Source organism: Dryobates pubescens, chromosome 3, assembly GCF_014839835.1.
Source record: "Dryobates pubescens isolate bDryPub1 chromosome 3, bDryPub1.pri, whole genome shotgun sequence".
In the NCBI taxonomy this organism is placed as follows: Eukaryota; Metazoa; Chordata; class Aves; order Piciformes; family Picidae; genus Dryobates; species Dryobates pubescens.
The window spans coordinates 1,601,586-1,616,228 of NC_071614.1; the positions used below are offsets into that span (position 1 = coordinate 1,601,586).

General features: G+C 44.6%; 1 protein-coding gene across 5 annotated transcripts in view; it reads left to right on the forward strand.

Moving 5' to 3' along the window:
* Nucleotides 1-14,643, forward strand: part of LOC104303507 (cytochrome P450 7B1) — a 93,780-nt gene that overhangs the window by 73,426 nt on the left and 5,711 nt on the right. For all 5 annotated transcript variants that reach the window (XM_054179154.1, XM_054179162.1, XM_054179186.1 and 2 more), the window contains 2 exons: nt 6,740-7,336; nt 7,803-8,009. In XM_054179154.1, the coding sequence (XP_054035129.1) occupies nt 6,740-7,336; nt 7,803-8,009 (804 nt within the window). The remainder of the gene's footprint in view (nt 1-6,739; nt 7,337-7,802; nt 8,010-14,643) is intronic.

Genomic DNA, 14,643 nt, shown 5'->3' on the forward strand with positions numbered 1-14,643 from the left:
TTAAATCTAATAGCACCTCTAAATGAATCTGGGAAACGAAGATTTGTGCATCAAAATTGGTGATCCTGCTCTGGCAGGAGAGTTGGACTGGCTGATCTTTCCAATCCCTAACGTGCTGTGACTTTGCTCTGCTCAGAGAAAGGCAAACTGTGAAGCTGGTGGATCTTTTCCCCCCTTTACATGCTGATAGCCTTGTTCAAATCACCCACTTCAGGCTTCAGCCTGCCTCGCTTTCAGCTAGCTTTGGATTTTTAGGGAGCTGCCAGTGGAAACAGGAGTTTTGCTGTGTAATTCCATGGCAGCAGCATTAGCTGCCAGCAAAAATAACAAAGTTTTGCTGTTTAATTCCACGGCAGGAGCATTAGCTTCCAGTAAAAATACAAAGTTTGCTGTGTAGCTCCATGGCATTAGGGTTAGCTACCAATAAAAATACCAAGCTTGCTGTGTGATTCCCTGGCAGCAGCATCACCTGCCAATAAATACATAAAACTTGCTGTGTAATTCCACAGCATCAGTATCAGCTGCCAATAAAAATAGGAAGTTTTGCTGTGTAATTCCATGGCTTTAATCTTGGCTGCCAATAGATGCACAAAACTTGCTGTGTAACTCCATGGCAGCAGCCTTCGCTTTTTATTTCCACCTAACTAACACTTTGCAATTAAATTCTTCCAAAGTCAATTAATTACATGGCAAGCAGGATGTTTAATTAATAACAACTTTCTTTCTCTTACCATTTCTTTTTTTCCCCCCTCTGGAAGAGCATTTTTTGCTGCTATTAAATATGTGAATTTTTTACTATGGTTTTTTTCTTTAATCCATTCTGGGTTGTTTGCCTTTGGGAATTGGTATGCTCAGGGTTTGGGGTTTTTCCCATCTTGAAAGGGAATTTGAAACAGCAGAAGACAAATTTTTGTTGAAATTATCCTCTTTTTGTTACTGTTTATTAAGGTGCATTCACACTGTCTCTGACTGTGGTTTCTTACAAATGCAGTTGGATAATTAGAATTCAGAGGCTGGCTGCTATCACAGAAGCAGAGAGTTTCCCTTAGAGTGGTTAATCAAATATTTATTCCTCTCTATTATGTTTAGAGATTTGGGTGGTTAAGCAATCCAGGGCTGGGGTTGGGTTGCACAAAATTCTGTTTGTATGCTAAACAAAATTCAGTTCCAGCTTCATCTCCCCTTGTGTTAGGGGGTTTTGAGGAAGCTTTCTGCTCTAAAGAGGGAGGGATGTGGGGCGAGTTCTGGGTATGATTTCAGCCTTCTGCTGGGAAAGCTTTTTGTGCCGTTTGTCAGAGCAGAGAGATCACTCTTTTTGGTTTGGGGTTTGTGTTTTTGCGGGGTTTTGTGTTTTGGTTTGGGGTTTTTTAGTGGCTTTTGTTCAGGGTGGGGTTTTTTTTTGTTATAAAATACTGATTGTTAAGATTCCACTGAGGAGAAACAGTCTGTCATCCCCAAGTCAAGGGAGATGCTGAAGCTAGTTAGTCCTTCCTCATGTCCTGCACGAAGACCCTCCAGGATTTCTCTGTCTCTTAGGGATTTGACAAATGATGTTTGTGTGTGCGGCAGGCAGAGTGTAGCCCGCTCTGCGTGGACTATCATTACCTTACCCCCCTGGTTGGAGTCTAAAGGGCCTGTCAAAAAATTCTATCAATATATATTGCTCTAATTATTGGTTCTCAAACTAGTTCATTTGGAAAATGCAGAACGATGCTCGGGAGTTTCCGGCGCTGCCCCGTACCGGCAGCGCGATTTCGCTGATTGTACTTTCCCAGCTGATGAGCGAATGATTGTCATCCTTAAAAGTCTCAAGGGACGTGGATGTCATCTTAATAAAGAAATTAAAAAGCACATCTTTCCATGAGAAACAATGTAAATTCCTGACCTGTCGCAGAAAATAGTTCTCTAATTGGTTTTGTGTGGTGGTGCAGCAGAATCGTTTTCCCCGGACGTCAGGCCGGCGCAGCACCACTGTACATCATTGTCAGCAGTTCAGCAGAATCTCCCTAATAAGAGGAGGATTACATAAAGGCAGGAGTCCTCAAAAAAAAAAAGGAGAAAAAAGAGAGAGAGGAATAAGGAGGGGAAGGAGAGGGAGAGTCTGCAGCATTGCGATGCTCGTACTGCCCGAGCCAACCTCTCCGCCTGGGCAGGTGGCTAGGGAAGAAGCTAAGGAGCTCAGGATGGTTTTGTTGCCGTTTTTTGGGGATTAGAGGTTGTCTCCTTTTCCTGACAAGCTGTTAGGAGTGACACAGAACCTTAACAACATTCTCTCAGAGACTGAGCTCAGCTTCTAATGCCAGCGTCTCCGGGTTTGTTGCCGAGCACACTTTACGACTGCTGCTAAGTCATCCTCTTCTTTTAGACACGTTCTGCTCTCCTCTCGTAGGAAAGGCAAAAGGTAATTGTCACAGAATCACAGAATGTTGAGGCTGGAAGAGACCTTTGAGATCATCAAGTCCAACCACTCTCCTGGAGCCCATGATCCCACCACCAGTCATAAACTACTGCCACTAAACCACATCCTTCAGGACCACATCTACTCACCTTTTCAATCCCTCCAGGAATGATGACTCCACCACTTCCCTGGGCAGCCTGAGAACCCTTTCTGGGAAGAAATTTGTCCTAGTATCCAACCTGAACCTCTTTCAGCACAAGTTTAGCCTGTCACTTGTCTTTCAATTCCTTACCAAGCCAAAGCCAGCATTACCCAAATGGCATCCATCATTAGATGCCTTCTGAAATGCTTGTCCTTTGTCATTAGCATTAGAGAGCTCCAGAGTTCTTTAGCAGAGTAGTTTCTTAATTCCCATACAAATAATGCCTTCTCTGCTGGGATTTACCAAAGCTGACAATTTTCATATTTTCCACATCAATCTTCTCTTGAGAGGAGAAACTAAATGGAGATAACCAGGCTCTTTGCAGCACAGATGTAATGCAGGCTGAAGAAGGGGATGGGGAAGTATCAACTCTCTGTAACCATCATTTGAAGACCAAGTCCAAGGGCTTGGCACCGAAACAAGAAGAAACTCTTTCCTTTGGCTTGTTTCCACACTACTAAGTCAAGCAGCTCAGTGACTTCAGCCACTGGGATTTGGAGTGTGACATTTCTGCATGGGCATGTCCACTTAATTTTTTGTGTGGGAGCACTTTACACAATCTATCATGGAAAAAACTTAGTCCCCAGTGGTTCCTATAGAAGTAGCTTCAATGATTAAGGCTTCCTGATGTGTGGAGCATGTGATAAGCCTCTTGTTTGGGCTGATCTTTCCCAGCAGGCTGGTGGAAGCTCAGGAGCATCAAGGCTAGTCCATGGTATTAGCTGCAGAGGAAAGGCATGGGAGGGGGCAGCCTGCATTTTAAAATAGCAAATAACACCTGGAAGCTTCAGGAAGCCACTTCAGTGTCTTCAGCTGTGGGCATCTGGAGTGTGACATTTCTGCATGCACTTCAGTTTTTTGTGTGGAAGGAACCTTTACAATCTAACTAGACAAACACTTGGTCCCCAGTGGTTTCTGTATAAATACCTTTATTATTTAAGGCTACCTGATGTGTGGGGCATGTGATGTGCCCTGAAACACCAACTAATAACTGGAAGCTCTAGGAAAGATTTCCCCTTGTTGCTGTCTAACCCCACTAGGGACCACGAGTGGGAAGAGCCAGGGCTCCAAAAGGCAAAAAATTCAGGAGCATATTGAACAGGCAGTGGACTGCAAATCCCAACTTGAGGTGAGAAAGTTTGTTCCAGTTTGGATGTTTGCTGCTCAAGGGGAGAGGAGGTGTTGGGGCATGGTTTTGTAATTAGCAATCTGTTCCTGTGTGGCAGGCACTGGGCTGAACTGGTGTGGCAGCGCAGTGCATCTGCGGATGGCTGTAATTGCTGCAGCCTCCTGTCCCCACCCTCCCGACAACAACTTCACTAACTGCACTTAATTAGAGCTACATTTTAGGGCTGCTTTTTTTTTTCCCTCCCCTCTTTCCTAATTAAAAGACCTAAAATTAGATGCTGGGTGAGGTATATAAACAAGGTGCCTTTGTTCAAGAGGGCTTCCACCTTCCTGCCTCTACCAACCTGTGCTGAACGTGGCAACAAAAATCTTTCTGCTTGCGGTGTTTCTCTGGCAATTGTTGGCTTGCAGGGATGTGCAGCCTGGAATTGCTTCTCCCAAATGAATTCTGGTTGAGTACACACTTACTTTTTGCTACTAGAGACCTGATGAGAATAATAAAAAATGGGGGTCTCTGACAGTCATGTTTCTCAGAGATGGTTTGGGTTTGGTTGGTTTTTTTTTTTTTCCTCCCTCTCCCCAAATTATGAATTTTTATTTCAAATGATTGCTGAAATTGTCTGAAAATTGGTTTGCTGGAAATCATTTCCTGACTTTAAAAAAAAACCACAACCCTCCCCCAAAAAAAGCCCTAAGAATTAGTGTGTCTGAATTTGCTTAGTGTCTGCTTAAAGATCACAAAGAAACTCACATTTTTTAGGTGGTTGGGGGTTTTTTGGGGTTGGTTTTTGTAGGGTTTTTATTTTTTTTTTTGCATCAGAAATAAGCAGATGGTGGACAGATGGTTTAAATTAATATTAATTAAAAAATCTTGACTTAAATTGTTTACCCTGTATAAAGGCAAAGTTAGGAAGCCAGCTTTCATCTTTAGGGTTAATAACACTCCCAATCCAGTTATTAAAAATTGCTCCAATGGGGCATTCTTTCCACCAAAGATGGTGGCCTTGGTAAAGAGCATGGCAGTGGGGGAAAGATGGGAAAAGAGAGGAAGTCTGGAGGAGGGCAGATTGGGACTGGAGATCAGGAAGAAATTCTTGACAATGAGAGTGGGGAGACAGGCTGCCCAGAGAGATTGTGGCTGCCTCCTCCCTGGAGGTGCTCGCGGCCAGGTTGGAAGAGGCCTTGAGCAACCTGGGCTGGTGGAAGGTGTCCTTGCCCATGGCAGGGGGGGGTGGAACTGGATGGTCTTTAAGGTTCCCTCCAACCCAAACCATTCTATGAATCTGTGAATTCCAGGACTCCTAACAAAGATTCTATGGAAATTGAGACTGAAAACTGAGAGGTGTCCCTGCCCATGGCAGGGAGGTTGGTTCAGATGATCTCTAAGGTCTCTTCTAGCCTAGGCAATTCTATGAAATTCCTGGCAGCCTCATAGAATCATAGAACTGTTGAAGCTGGAAGAGGCTTTTGAGATCATTCAGTCCAACTACTTGCCCAGAGTTAACATTCCCACCACTACTGCATTACTACCACTTGGTGGTGTGGGAAAGAAGTGCTTGGAAAAGAGGACTGGGAATTCAGGTTCTCTTTTACCACCTGATTTCTTGATATATTTAGTCCTGAAATGTTAATTTACATCAATGGTTGATTATGTTACAGTGAAGCTATACTCTACAGTACTTTAGAAACAGTGTTGACAAAAAAAAGGGGGTCAAGCTCTCTCTTTATCCATTGTGTTTCTTGACTGGTTCATGGATTCAGAGATTCACAGAATGGTTTGAGTTGGAAGGGACCTTACAGATCATCCAGTTCCAAACCCCCTGCCATGGGCAGGGACATCTCCCACCAGCCCAGGTTGCTCAAGGCCTCATCCAGCCTGGCCTTAAACACCACCAGGGAGGGAACATCCACAACCTCCCTGGGCAACCTGCTTCACTGAGATTGCAGTGGTAGTAACTGGGGGGGAAATGACAGCAGCTGTGAATTGCAGAGGAAGTCCAGAGTGCCCCCAGCTTTACCCACGGAGCCCTGTGCAGATGCACAAGTCAGAGTGTGGTGTAAGGATGATAATTCAACTGTCACTGTGTGGTAACCATGGATACTTGTTGACATTTTTAGTGCTAGTGACTACTTCATCTCAGGACATCTGTCACAGAGCCAAATTTGGACCTTGGTTAAGCTTTGGTGTTCCCACTAAAATCAGAGGAGATTTGTCCCTTCAGTGAGACAGAATTAGGCTGGAGGTGCTGGAAGCTTTACTGTTCTCCTGAGTTTTAAGTGGGAAAGGTGAGGTGCTGGCCCAGGCTGCCCAGAGAGGTGGGAGATGTCCCATCCCTGGAACCATTCCAGGTCAGGTTGTTTGGAGCTCTGAGCAACCTGCTCCAGTTGCAAATCACAGAACTAAACAAAATGCCCTGGAAGAGACTCTTAAAGGTCATCTTGTCCAACACCTTTGCAGTGAGAAGGGACATCTACAACTACATCAGGTTGCTCAGGGCCCCATCAAGTTTGACCTTGAATGTCTCAACAATGATGTCCCTGCTCACTGCAGAGGGGTTGGACTTAGATGAGCTTTAAACATCCCTTCCAACTCAAACCAGCCTGTGATTCTGGATGTGTTGTAGACTTCTGCATCTAAGTTAAGAATCAGGACCCCCAAATTAAGACCTAGCTTGGGAATCACCTATAACGAGTTAAGATTTCTTAGGTTGGATTCAATGTTCTTGGAGGTCTTTTCCAACCAAAACACTTCTATGGATTCTCTGGTTTAATGGCCATGGTGGTCTGAGGCTGAAGGTTGGACTGAGTGATCTTGGAGGTCTTTTCCAACCAAAACATTTCTATGATTCAATGATTCTGCTTTTTAGATTTCTTTGAGATCTTTGAGGGGGGTTTCCACATGGTCCTTTTTCCCAGACTTTGGCTTCTTTTCAGTGACTCCTCCTGAAAGTGTCACCAGATTATAAAAGTGTGTCTGTGTCTCTTGCTTTATTTTGCTGTCTTCTATTCAGGTAGATACATCACCTTCATCATGGACCCATTTCAGTATGTCTATGTCATCCGAAACAGCAAGCAGCTGGAGTTCCATGAGTTTGCAGATAAAATGGCTTCCAAAACGTTCGACTACCCAGCCTTGTCGAACGGAAACTTCCCAGATCTGAAGGAAAACCTGCACAGAATCTACCAGTATCTACAAGGCAAGCCTTTGGATATCATCTCTGACCACATGATGACAAATCTCCAGGATATATTTGAATGGAAGTGCTCAAAAGCAACAGATTGGGAAACAGAAAAAATGTACAAATTCTGCTGCTCTGTAATGTTTGAAGCCAGTTTTGTAACACTGTATGGAAGAGTTCCTGCTGCAGATGGCCACAAAGTTATTAGTGAAATCAGAGACAAATTTATCAAGTTTGATGCCAGCTTTCCCTATTTAGCTGCAAACATACCAATCGAGTTGCTAGGAGCTACCAAGAAGGTTCGGAAGGAGCTTATACATCATTTTTTCCTTCAGAACATGACAAAATGGCTGGGAGGGTCAAAAGTGGTCCAAGCCAGACAAGATATATTTGAGAAATACGAGCTGCTGGGAGATTATGACAAAGCAGGTAGGAAACTTGTGAATGATTGCTTGTCTCAAATAAAATAATTTACTGGAGACCTTTGAAATAAAAAGGCAAAAATGGCGACCTTGAAATTTTTTTATGTTCTTTCTAATTGGCTAATGATAAAATGTTTTACTCTGAAACAACCTCTCTATGATAATTGATTTTTTTTTTTTTTTGTGCTGAGGTGGTAAAACAAGATACTTAATGGTGATAATGAGAAAGATTATAACTGAGCTGCATTTCCTCCCCTTCTTCCCCCCTTCCAACCTCCTCCCCCCCCCCTCGACATTACATTTCAAACTATTCTCATTAAGCAGAAAATTAGACTTCAGAAGCCTATTGGTCCTCATTAGCATTCACTGATCCTTGGCTGGGTCTGTGTCCTAACATCTTTTAATTAGCACACTGCAAATCTAATCAGTGTAATAAACGCTATTAATCTTCCTTTTCACTTATTTTCTCCCAGCACATCATTTTGCCTTCCTGTGGGCCTCTGTGGGAAACACGATTCCAGCTACATTCTGGGCCATGTATTACCTTCTGAGGCACCCAGAAGCTCTGGCAGCGGTGCGTGACGAGATTGACCATTTGCTGCAGTCAACAGGTCAGAAGAGAGGCCCCACGGATCACATCCACCTCACCAGAGAGCAGTTGGACAACCTGGTCTACCTGGGTAATTTATTTTTGATCTGCTAGGGAAGAGGGAGAAGAGGAGCCTCTCCCCCGGCAAACCGGGTTTATCACTCATTTCTGTTTACTGAGAAGGTGGAGGACACAGCTGCCTAATTGACATAATAACACCCATTTACATCAATTATAAATTATGTAGTTTAGAGCTGGAGGTACTCTCGTTGCATGTAAACATTAAAGCCTAGGTAATTAACTCTGCAAGGTATGCGAGGGGCTGCGCCGGAGCCGCGCCGTGCTTTGACCAAAGGAAAAGTTGATGCCTATTAAGTTGTTTGATTCTGAGCATCTGCCCAAGTGGTGATGCATTTCAAATACTTCTGGACAGCGCTGCCAAGAAAGACCCTGTCCTGAAATTAAAGTGGGATAATGTGGTTAAACTGCAAATGTTGGGTTGGGGTTTTTTTGACTTTGTCTCTCACGAAGAGAGTGCTGTTGAGTGATGCCTCCGAAGGTAAAGCTTTGCACGGCAGAGTCGCGAAGTCATTCAATGGTTTGGTTTGGGAGGGACTTTTCAAGGTCATCCTGTCCAGCTCCCCTGCAGTCAACAGGGGCAGCTGCAACTAGAGCCCTGGACAACCTGACCTGGGATGCTTCTAAGAATGGGGCATCTCTCACCTTTCTAGGCAAGCCAGGCCAGGGTGCAGAATTTCTTCCTTCTCTCTGTTCTAAATCTCCCTCTTTTATTTTGAGACCATCACACCTTGTCCTGTCACGACAGGCCCTGCTGAAAGGACTGTCTCCATCTTTCTGATAGGTCCCCTTTAAGCTGTAAATTAACCTCACATGATTTTTGGTTTAACACCAGGTGCCTTACTCCTAGGTTTTGGGATATTTTGTTTGAGTGTAGTTTGGATTCTGTACCACAGAAATTAACCTTGGACAACCTGACATGGAATGGTTTGAGGGAGGGGGCAAAAGTGAAAGTTTAAAAAAAAAAATCTATAAAGGAACAAAAAATGAAAGAAAAAAGGAAAGAAACAATAAAAGGAAAAGAAGAAAGGGGAAAGAAGCGGGGGGGGAAGAAAGGAAATAAATGAAAGGAGAAAATGAAAGGGAAAAAGAAAATAAAGGAGAAAAGAAGGGGGGAAAGTAAAAGAAAAATAAAAATGAGAGGAAAAACAGAGGGAAAAAAAATTAAAGGGACAAAATGAAAGAAAAAAGTAAAGGGAAAAAGGTTAAAAGAAAACATGAAAGGGAGGAAAATTAAATGAAAAAGAAAGGGGAAAAAAGTGAAAAAATTTAAAATAGAGGGGAAAAAAAGAAGAATTGAAAGGAAAAAAGTTAAGGGGAAAGAAATAAAAGGAGGAAAAAAAAAAAGGGGGAGAAAGAACTTTAAAAATGAGAGGGGGGGAAAAAGGTTAGAAAAAAAAAAAGCCCCCTGGAAGTGTAGGAATAAGGAAAATCAAAGCTTGTGCTTGACTAAAACCATGCCAAATGGCATGAAGAGTTTCAAACGTGAACTGTGTCATTCCTCTGCTGCTCCTGGAAATCCTGCAGCACCTTGGTAACGTTTGATTTATGTGCTGAGGGGAAGGGGCCACGTCCTGCTTGCTAGTAGCCTTGTAACGCTTCTGTTAGGTTTTATAACCGCGTTAAGCGTAATGGGCTAGGAAGAGAAGCTGGGTTTCAATTCTTCTGGCACTTAAGTCATAAAGGGCTGGATACTGTCCCATAAAATAATAATATAGAAAAGAAATCTGTACCTTAAGAGAATTGAAGTCATGCTTCAGTGGCAAGGGATGTCTTGTTAATCACTGCGTAGAAGGGACAAAGGTCCCCGCTGATGGTTGCCCACCGGCCGTCCCCATGTCACAGGAAGGCTGTGGGCCAGCACTGCCCTTGACCCCAGCCTCCAAGATGGAGCTTTTCTTATTCCAGCCCAAAGCGTAGGAACCCGGGATTTGCCTCTCTGCCTCGAGTAGAGCAGACCAGGTGGGATCCTCATACATTCATCACCTTGTCATCTCCTTCTCCTGTTTCAAGCGCTCCGATTCTCCGTCCTCTTTTTGGCCTACTCTTAGCAAGAGCCTTTTTTTGGCTCCCTCATGCTATGGAGAACAAGCAAGGATTGCTGAAAAGTCTTTCTCAGAAACATTGTTCTTATGGTCAGACTCTTTGGCTTTAGGGAACAGCATGGCCTGATTTACTTCTAAATTCAAAGTGCAGACTCTGGAGGCTTTCGAGGCTGGCCTGCATGTGTTCCTGTGTGATCTGCTTTAGGTGATCCTGCTCTGGCAGGGGGCTTGGACTTGATTGTCTTCCAACCCCTACCATTCTGTGATTCTGTAGGTGATTTTTCTGTTAAATATTTGGCAAGAAAGCTTTTAACCCACAGCAAATTTAAGCCCTGATTGTTGCTGTGTTGTTTTTTTCCCTCCTGGCATATCTGGGGCAGCACACTTGGGTTTGTCTAGGTAAGACACCCCCCCATGTTTGTGTGTTTGTGCAGAGGGACATCCATTATTAGTCCTTCTGGCTCACAGCAGAGCTCTGATATGATCTGTGATGGTTAGAATGCAAATGCAAAGGGTAAAGCAGAGATCCCCTCAGTACATGTTTAGTCAGTTCATTTGTTTAATATTAGTCCATCCGTTTATCCCATAAAATATTCTTGCCCCAGGTCATTGCTGAATCCTGGATATTTCCTGTGAAAAGAGCACAGCTTGAAAACTGCTTTTGCACACAAGAAACCCAAAACCAGCTCATGGAGAGCACATGGTCATAACCCAAATGCTAAGCATTAAAATCCGTGGTTGGGTTGAGAGAAAGGAAAATGTTTTGCTTTTTATGAGGGCTCCTTGTGATAGGATGAAAGGGAATGGATTTAAGCTGGAAAAAGAGAGATTTAGGCTGGAGAGTAGGAAGAAATTCTTTACAGTGAGGGTGGGGAAGCACTGGAACAGGTTGCCCAGGGAGGTTGTGGCTGCCTTCTCCCTAGAGGTGTTCAAAGCCAGGCTGGATGAGACCTTGAGTAACCTGGGCTGGTGGGTAGTATCCCTGCCCATGGCAGGGGTTTGGAACTGGATTATCTTTAAGATCTCCTTCCAACCGAAACCATTCTAGGATTCTATGGTTGCTGGAATGGGCTGGGCAGCTGCATTTAGTTCTGAGCACAAATGTGCTTGTTTCAGGGGATGGGTTTTTGTTGGCACACCGTGATGCCCGTGGGTGATTGCCTCCCCCTTCTCCTTTAAATATTTGCATACTCAATAGCTGCTTTCCTACAATACACTCTAATAATTGCAGGACCCTATTACCTGCTCTGCATTACTGTAAAATTAACAAGCCATTATGCACAATAAGTTTTATAAAACATTTCCAGATAAGAGATCATGTTTAATTAAAATTAACTTGCCCACGGAAGCCAAAACGCACTTGTGATTCACAATGACCTTTTATTACCTGCAGTCCCTTGTTTTGGCTGGATGATTGACAGCTTGCTGTTTGGCTACCATGTTGTATTTCAGCTGACAAGACTTTTCATTTTAACTCAATTTGCCTGCCTATCACAAGCTGGTGGCAGGCCAGGCTCAAGTCACCCAGCTTTGCCTCAGCAGCTTGCTCTATTTCTCATTAGTACGCATTTATTCAGTGGAAATTGGAAGACAAATGCTTGAAGGCATGTGAACTAAGTATAGCAAATTAGGGTTTAAAGACTGAATATTTATAAGTATATTGAAACAGTTTTAAGGAGACCAAGGGGGGGGGGGGGGGGGGGGGGGGGGGGGGGGGGGGGGGGAATTAAAAAAATCTAGAATGAATTGGAAAGCTGAGTGCTAGCTTTAGTAGAAGAGAAACAGAGAGAGAAGTGGGAGGATTCTAAGAATAACAATACTATGAGAGATATCTCCCTCTCTCTCTCTCTCTCTCTTTTTTTTTTTCCCCTCTTTTTTACCCCCCCTCCCTTCTCTCTCTACAAGAGATGCAAAATCTCTCTGACAACACCTTATCAAACAACAGCCTGGCTTCTTGATGGAGCCGCTCGCGCAGCGAAGTTTAGCATCTCGTGTGTGTAAGAAGAAGGGGAGGGGGTGGGGGGGGGAGAGAAATTAAAAAATATATATAAAAACGACTGAAAAATGAGGGTCATGTTCGTTTGCTGCTTGGTTATCCCTTGGTATGCTTTAAATTGCCTTGTTTGTTCGGCACAAGCACAGAAACAGATGTTGCTCTCCCGCGCTGGATAATTTACTGGACCTCGCGGTGCAGCATGGAAGGTCTCCCAAGCTCCCCAGCTGGTCTGTCAGCGAGCAGGGCTGGTGTCTGCTGAACTATGACAACTGCGAGGAGAGGCTCAGCTTTTTATTGTGCAGTTGTCATTCCCCTCCACGCAGAACTCCGAGCGGTTGTGGAAAGCCAACTGTAATTTTTTCTGCGGTGGTGGTGGTGGTTGTTGTGAGCTGCTAACGCCAGCCTGCAAAAGCCATCAGAGCTCCATTCTCCTTTGTTGGTCATAATGTGACTCATTACTTTTGTCATCTAATGATTATCGGCATGAGCGCTCAGAGCGAGAGCCAAGCTCGCCTTCCACCCAGAGCTGGTACTGGAAGGGAAAACAGATTTGTCATTTACGATCTGACCACTTTGTGCTCCATTATTGTGATTAACTTCTGCCCAAGATGTGCTGCCCGATTGTCATGTGGGATCCGGCGGCAGGCAGGGAATGCCGCGCTGCCCGGGAGGATGGCTGCCGACGCGACGTGACCCACGTCGCCTGGGTGCCTAAGCATCAACCTGCTCTTTCACACCGCTGCTTTGCTAATTATTTCTCTTCTTTACTAATTACTTCACAGAATGCCAGGTTGGAAGGGACCCCAAGGATCGTCTGGTCCAACCTTTCTAGGTGACAGAGTAGCTGAAATGAGCTGGCCCAGCACCCTGTCAAGCTGAGTCTTAAAACTGCCCAGTGGAGGAGAATCCACTGCTGCCCTTGGGAGATGATTCCAATGTCTGACTGTTCTCATTGTGCTACTAATTGTCTCAGTGTGCTACTAGTTGTGAATCATTGTGTTACTGGTTGTGTCTCATTGTGTAACTAGTTGCATCTCCTGATGTTACTAGTTGCGTCTCCTGGCATTACTATTGTTTCTCTTTGGTTTTACCTCCTCCTCTTCCCTTTTCCTCGTTTCCTCTCCATGCGTGTCCTGCTTTAAGAGCTGAACCCATGGCAGTGCCTCACCACCATCTCCAGCTGGAGCTACCAGCTCCGTTGACATCGGTCTAGGAGCGGGAGCTTGGACCCATCCTTTGTAGCGTGGAAAGTTTGGTTGCCAGAGCGCTGCCAGTTGAAATCTATCGTGTCAGGTGCCTTGTGGCTATCCGCAGGAGAGGCCATCTTCTGCAACCAGGGCTCTTTTCTGGCTTCGTCACCAACAAGCCGATTTGACTCTGCCTGATTATAGTAACGAAGGCAGTCCAAAAGAATATGCACAGCCTCACTGTACGTCACATTGAATCACCGCGCCGGCCACACAGCGCTGACCGCAGCCTCATTTCTTTAGACAAATGCATGCTTAAGGAAAAACCTCCTGCAAGAAAGCATCCAGGGCCACTTTATTTGCTATGCATGCTGCACCAGATTTAATTTTTAGTGAAAGACCGTTTGTTATTATCTTTATGCTTTCTTTATTTATTTATTTATGTGGGCTTAGGGTGGGTTTTTTTTCAGAGGCATCCACGCTGGGTAGCTCCTTGCCTCTAATGGATGGACCTTGTGGGTCTCCTCAGTGACCACTTAGAGGAGGTTTATTTGATATCGCAGAGCAGAGACAAATGCATTGTTAGGTGCAAATGAAACCCTGGTTTAGGCCGTTTTTCACACCGATGATTAGAAGGACTGCGGTCGCATCTAACGGCACCCATCCAGGCTGGTGGAAAAAGAGTCAGTTTTGATTACAAAGTGAGAGATGCAGCCCTAGACAGGAGCTACATGCTGATATACATGCTATCAGAATGATTTATGCAAATTATGCATATTATTCCCAAAGGAATTCCTCCTCAAACTGCCAGGATAAATTGCCGGAAATTAGCCATAAAATCAGTCGTGCTAGGAGCAAAAGGTGAAGGCCACTGGGGAAGCAAGGACATTCAGCTTCTGGAGCCTTCCAGGATCTGGTGGTGGAGGCAGAAATCTTGCTTTCCATAGCCTGAAAGGACTAGGGTTTGTTTTCTCTTGGTCAGTTAAGAGTGGCTTTCACTCTTCAAATTAGCAGGCAAGCAAGGCGATGCTTTCATCGCCTTTGACCACAGCAGACACTACCACTTGGCCACCTGGAGCATCCAAAGGGAAAGAAACACATTTAAAATTCCTCAGGATGACCACAGAGTTCCCAAGTGAGCTGATTTTCCTAATCTCTACTGCTGCCATTACTGCCAGCAGCTTTCAGAAGGCAAGTGAAACCGGCTCCATGGATGCTTTCACTGGTATTTACTTGCAGCCTCCAAAAATAGATGTAAATGCGTAAAGCATCCGGATCTCTCCGTCGCCTCCTTTGCAGCCTGGTGCCTGAATAATGACTTCCCACCCAAAACTCAGGGCTGCCTCCAGCCGACAGGATTTCTCAGCCCCATCAGTGAGGATCACATCGGGAGGTTCGGCGTGGTGCCTCCCCCCTCCA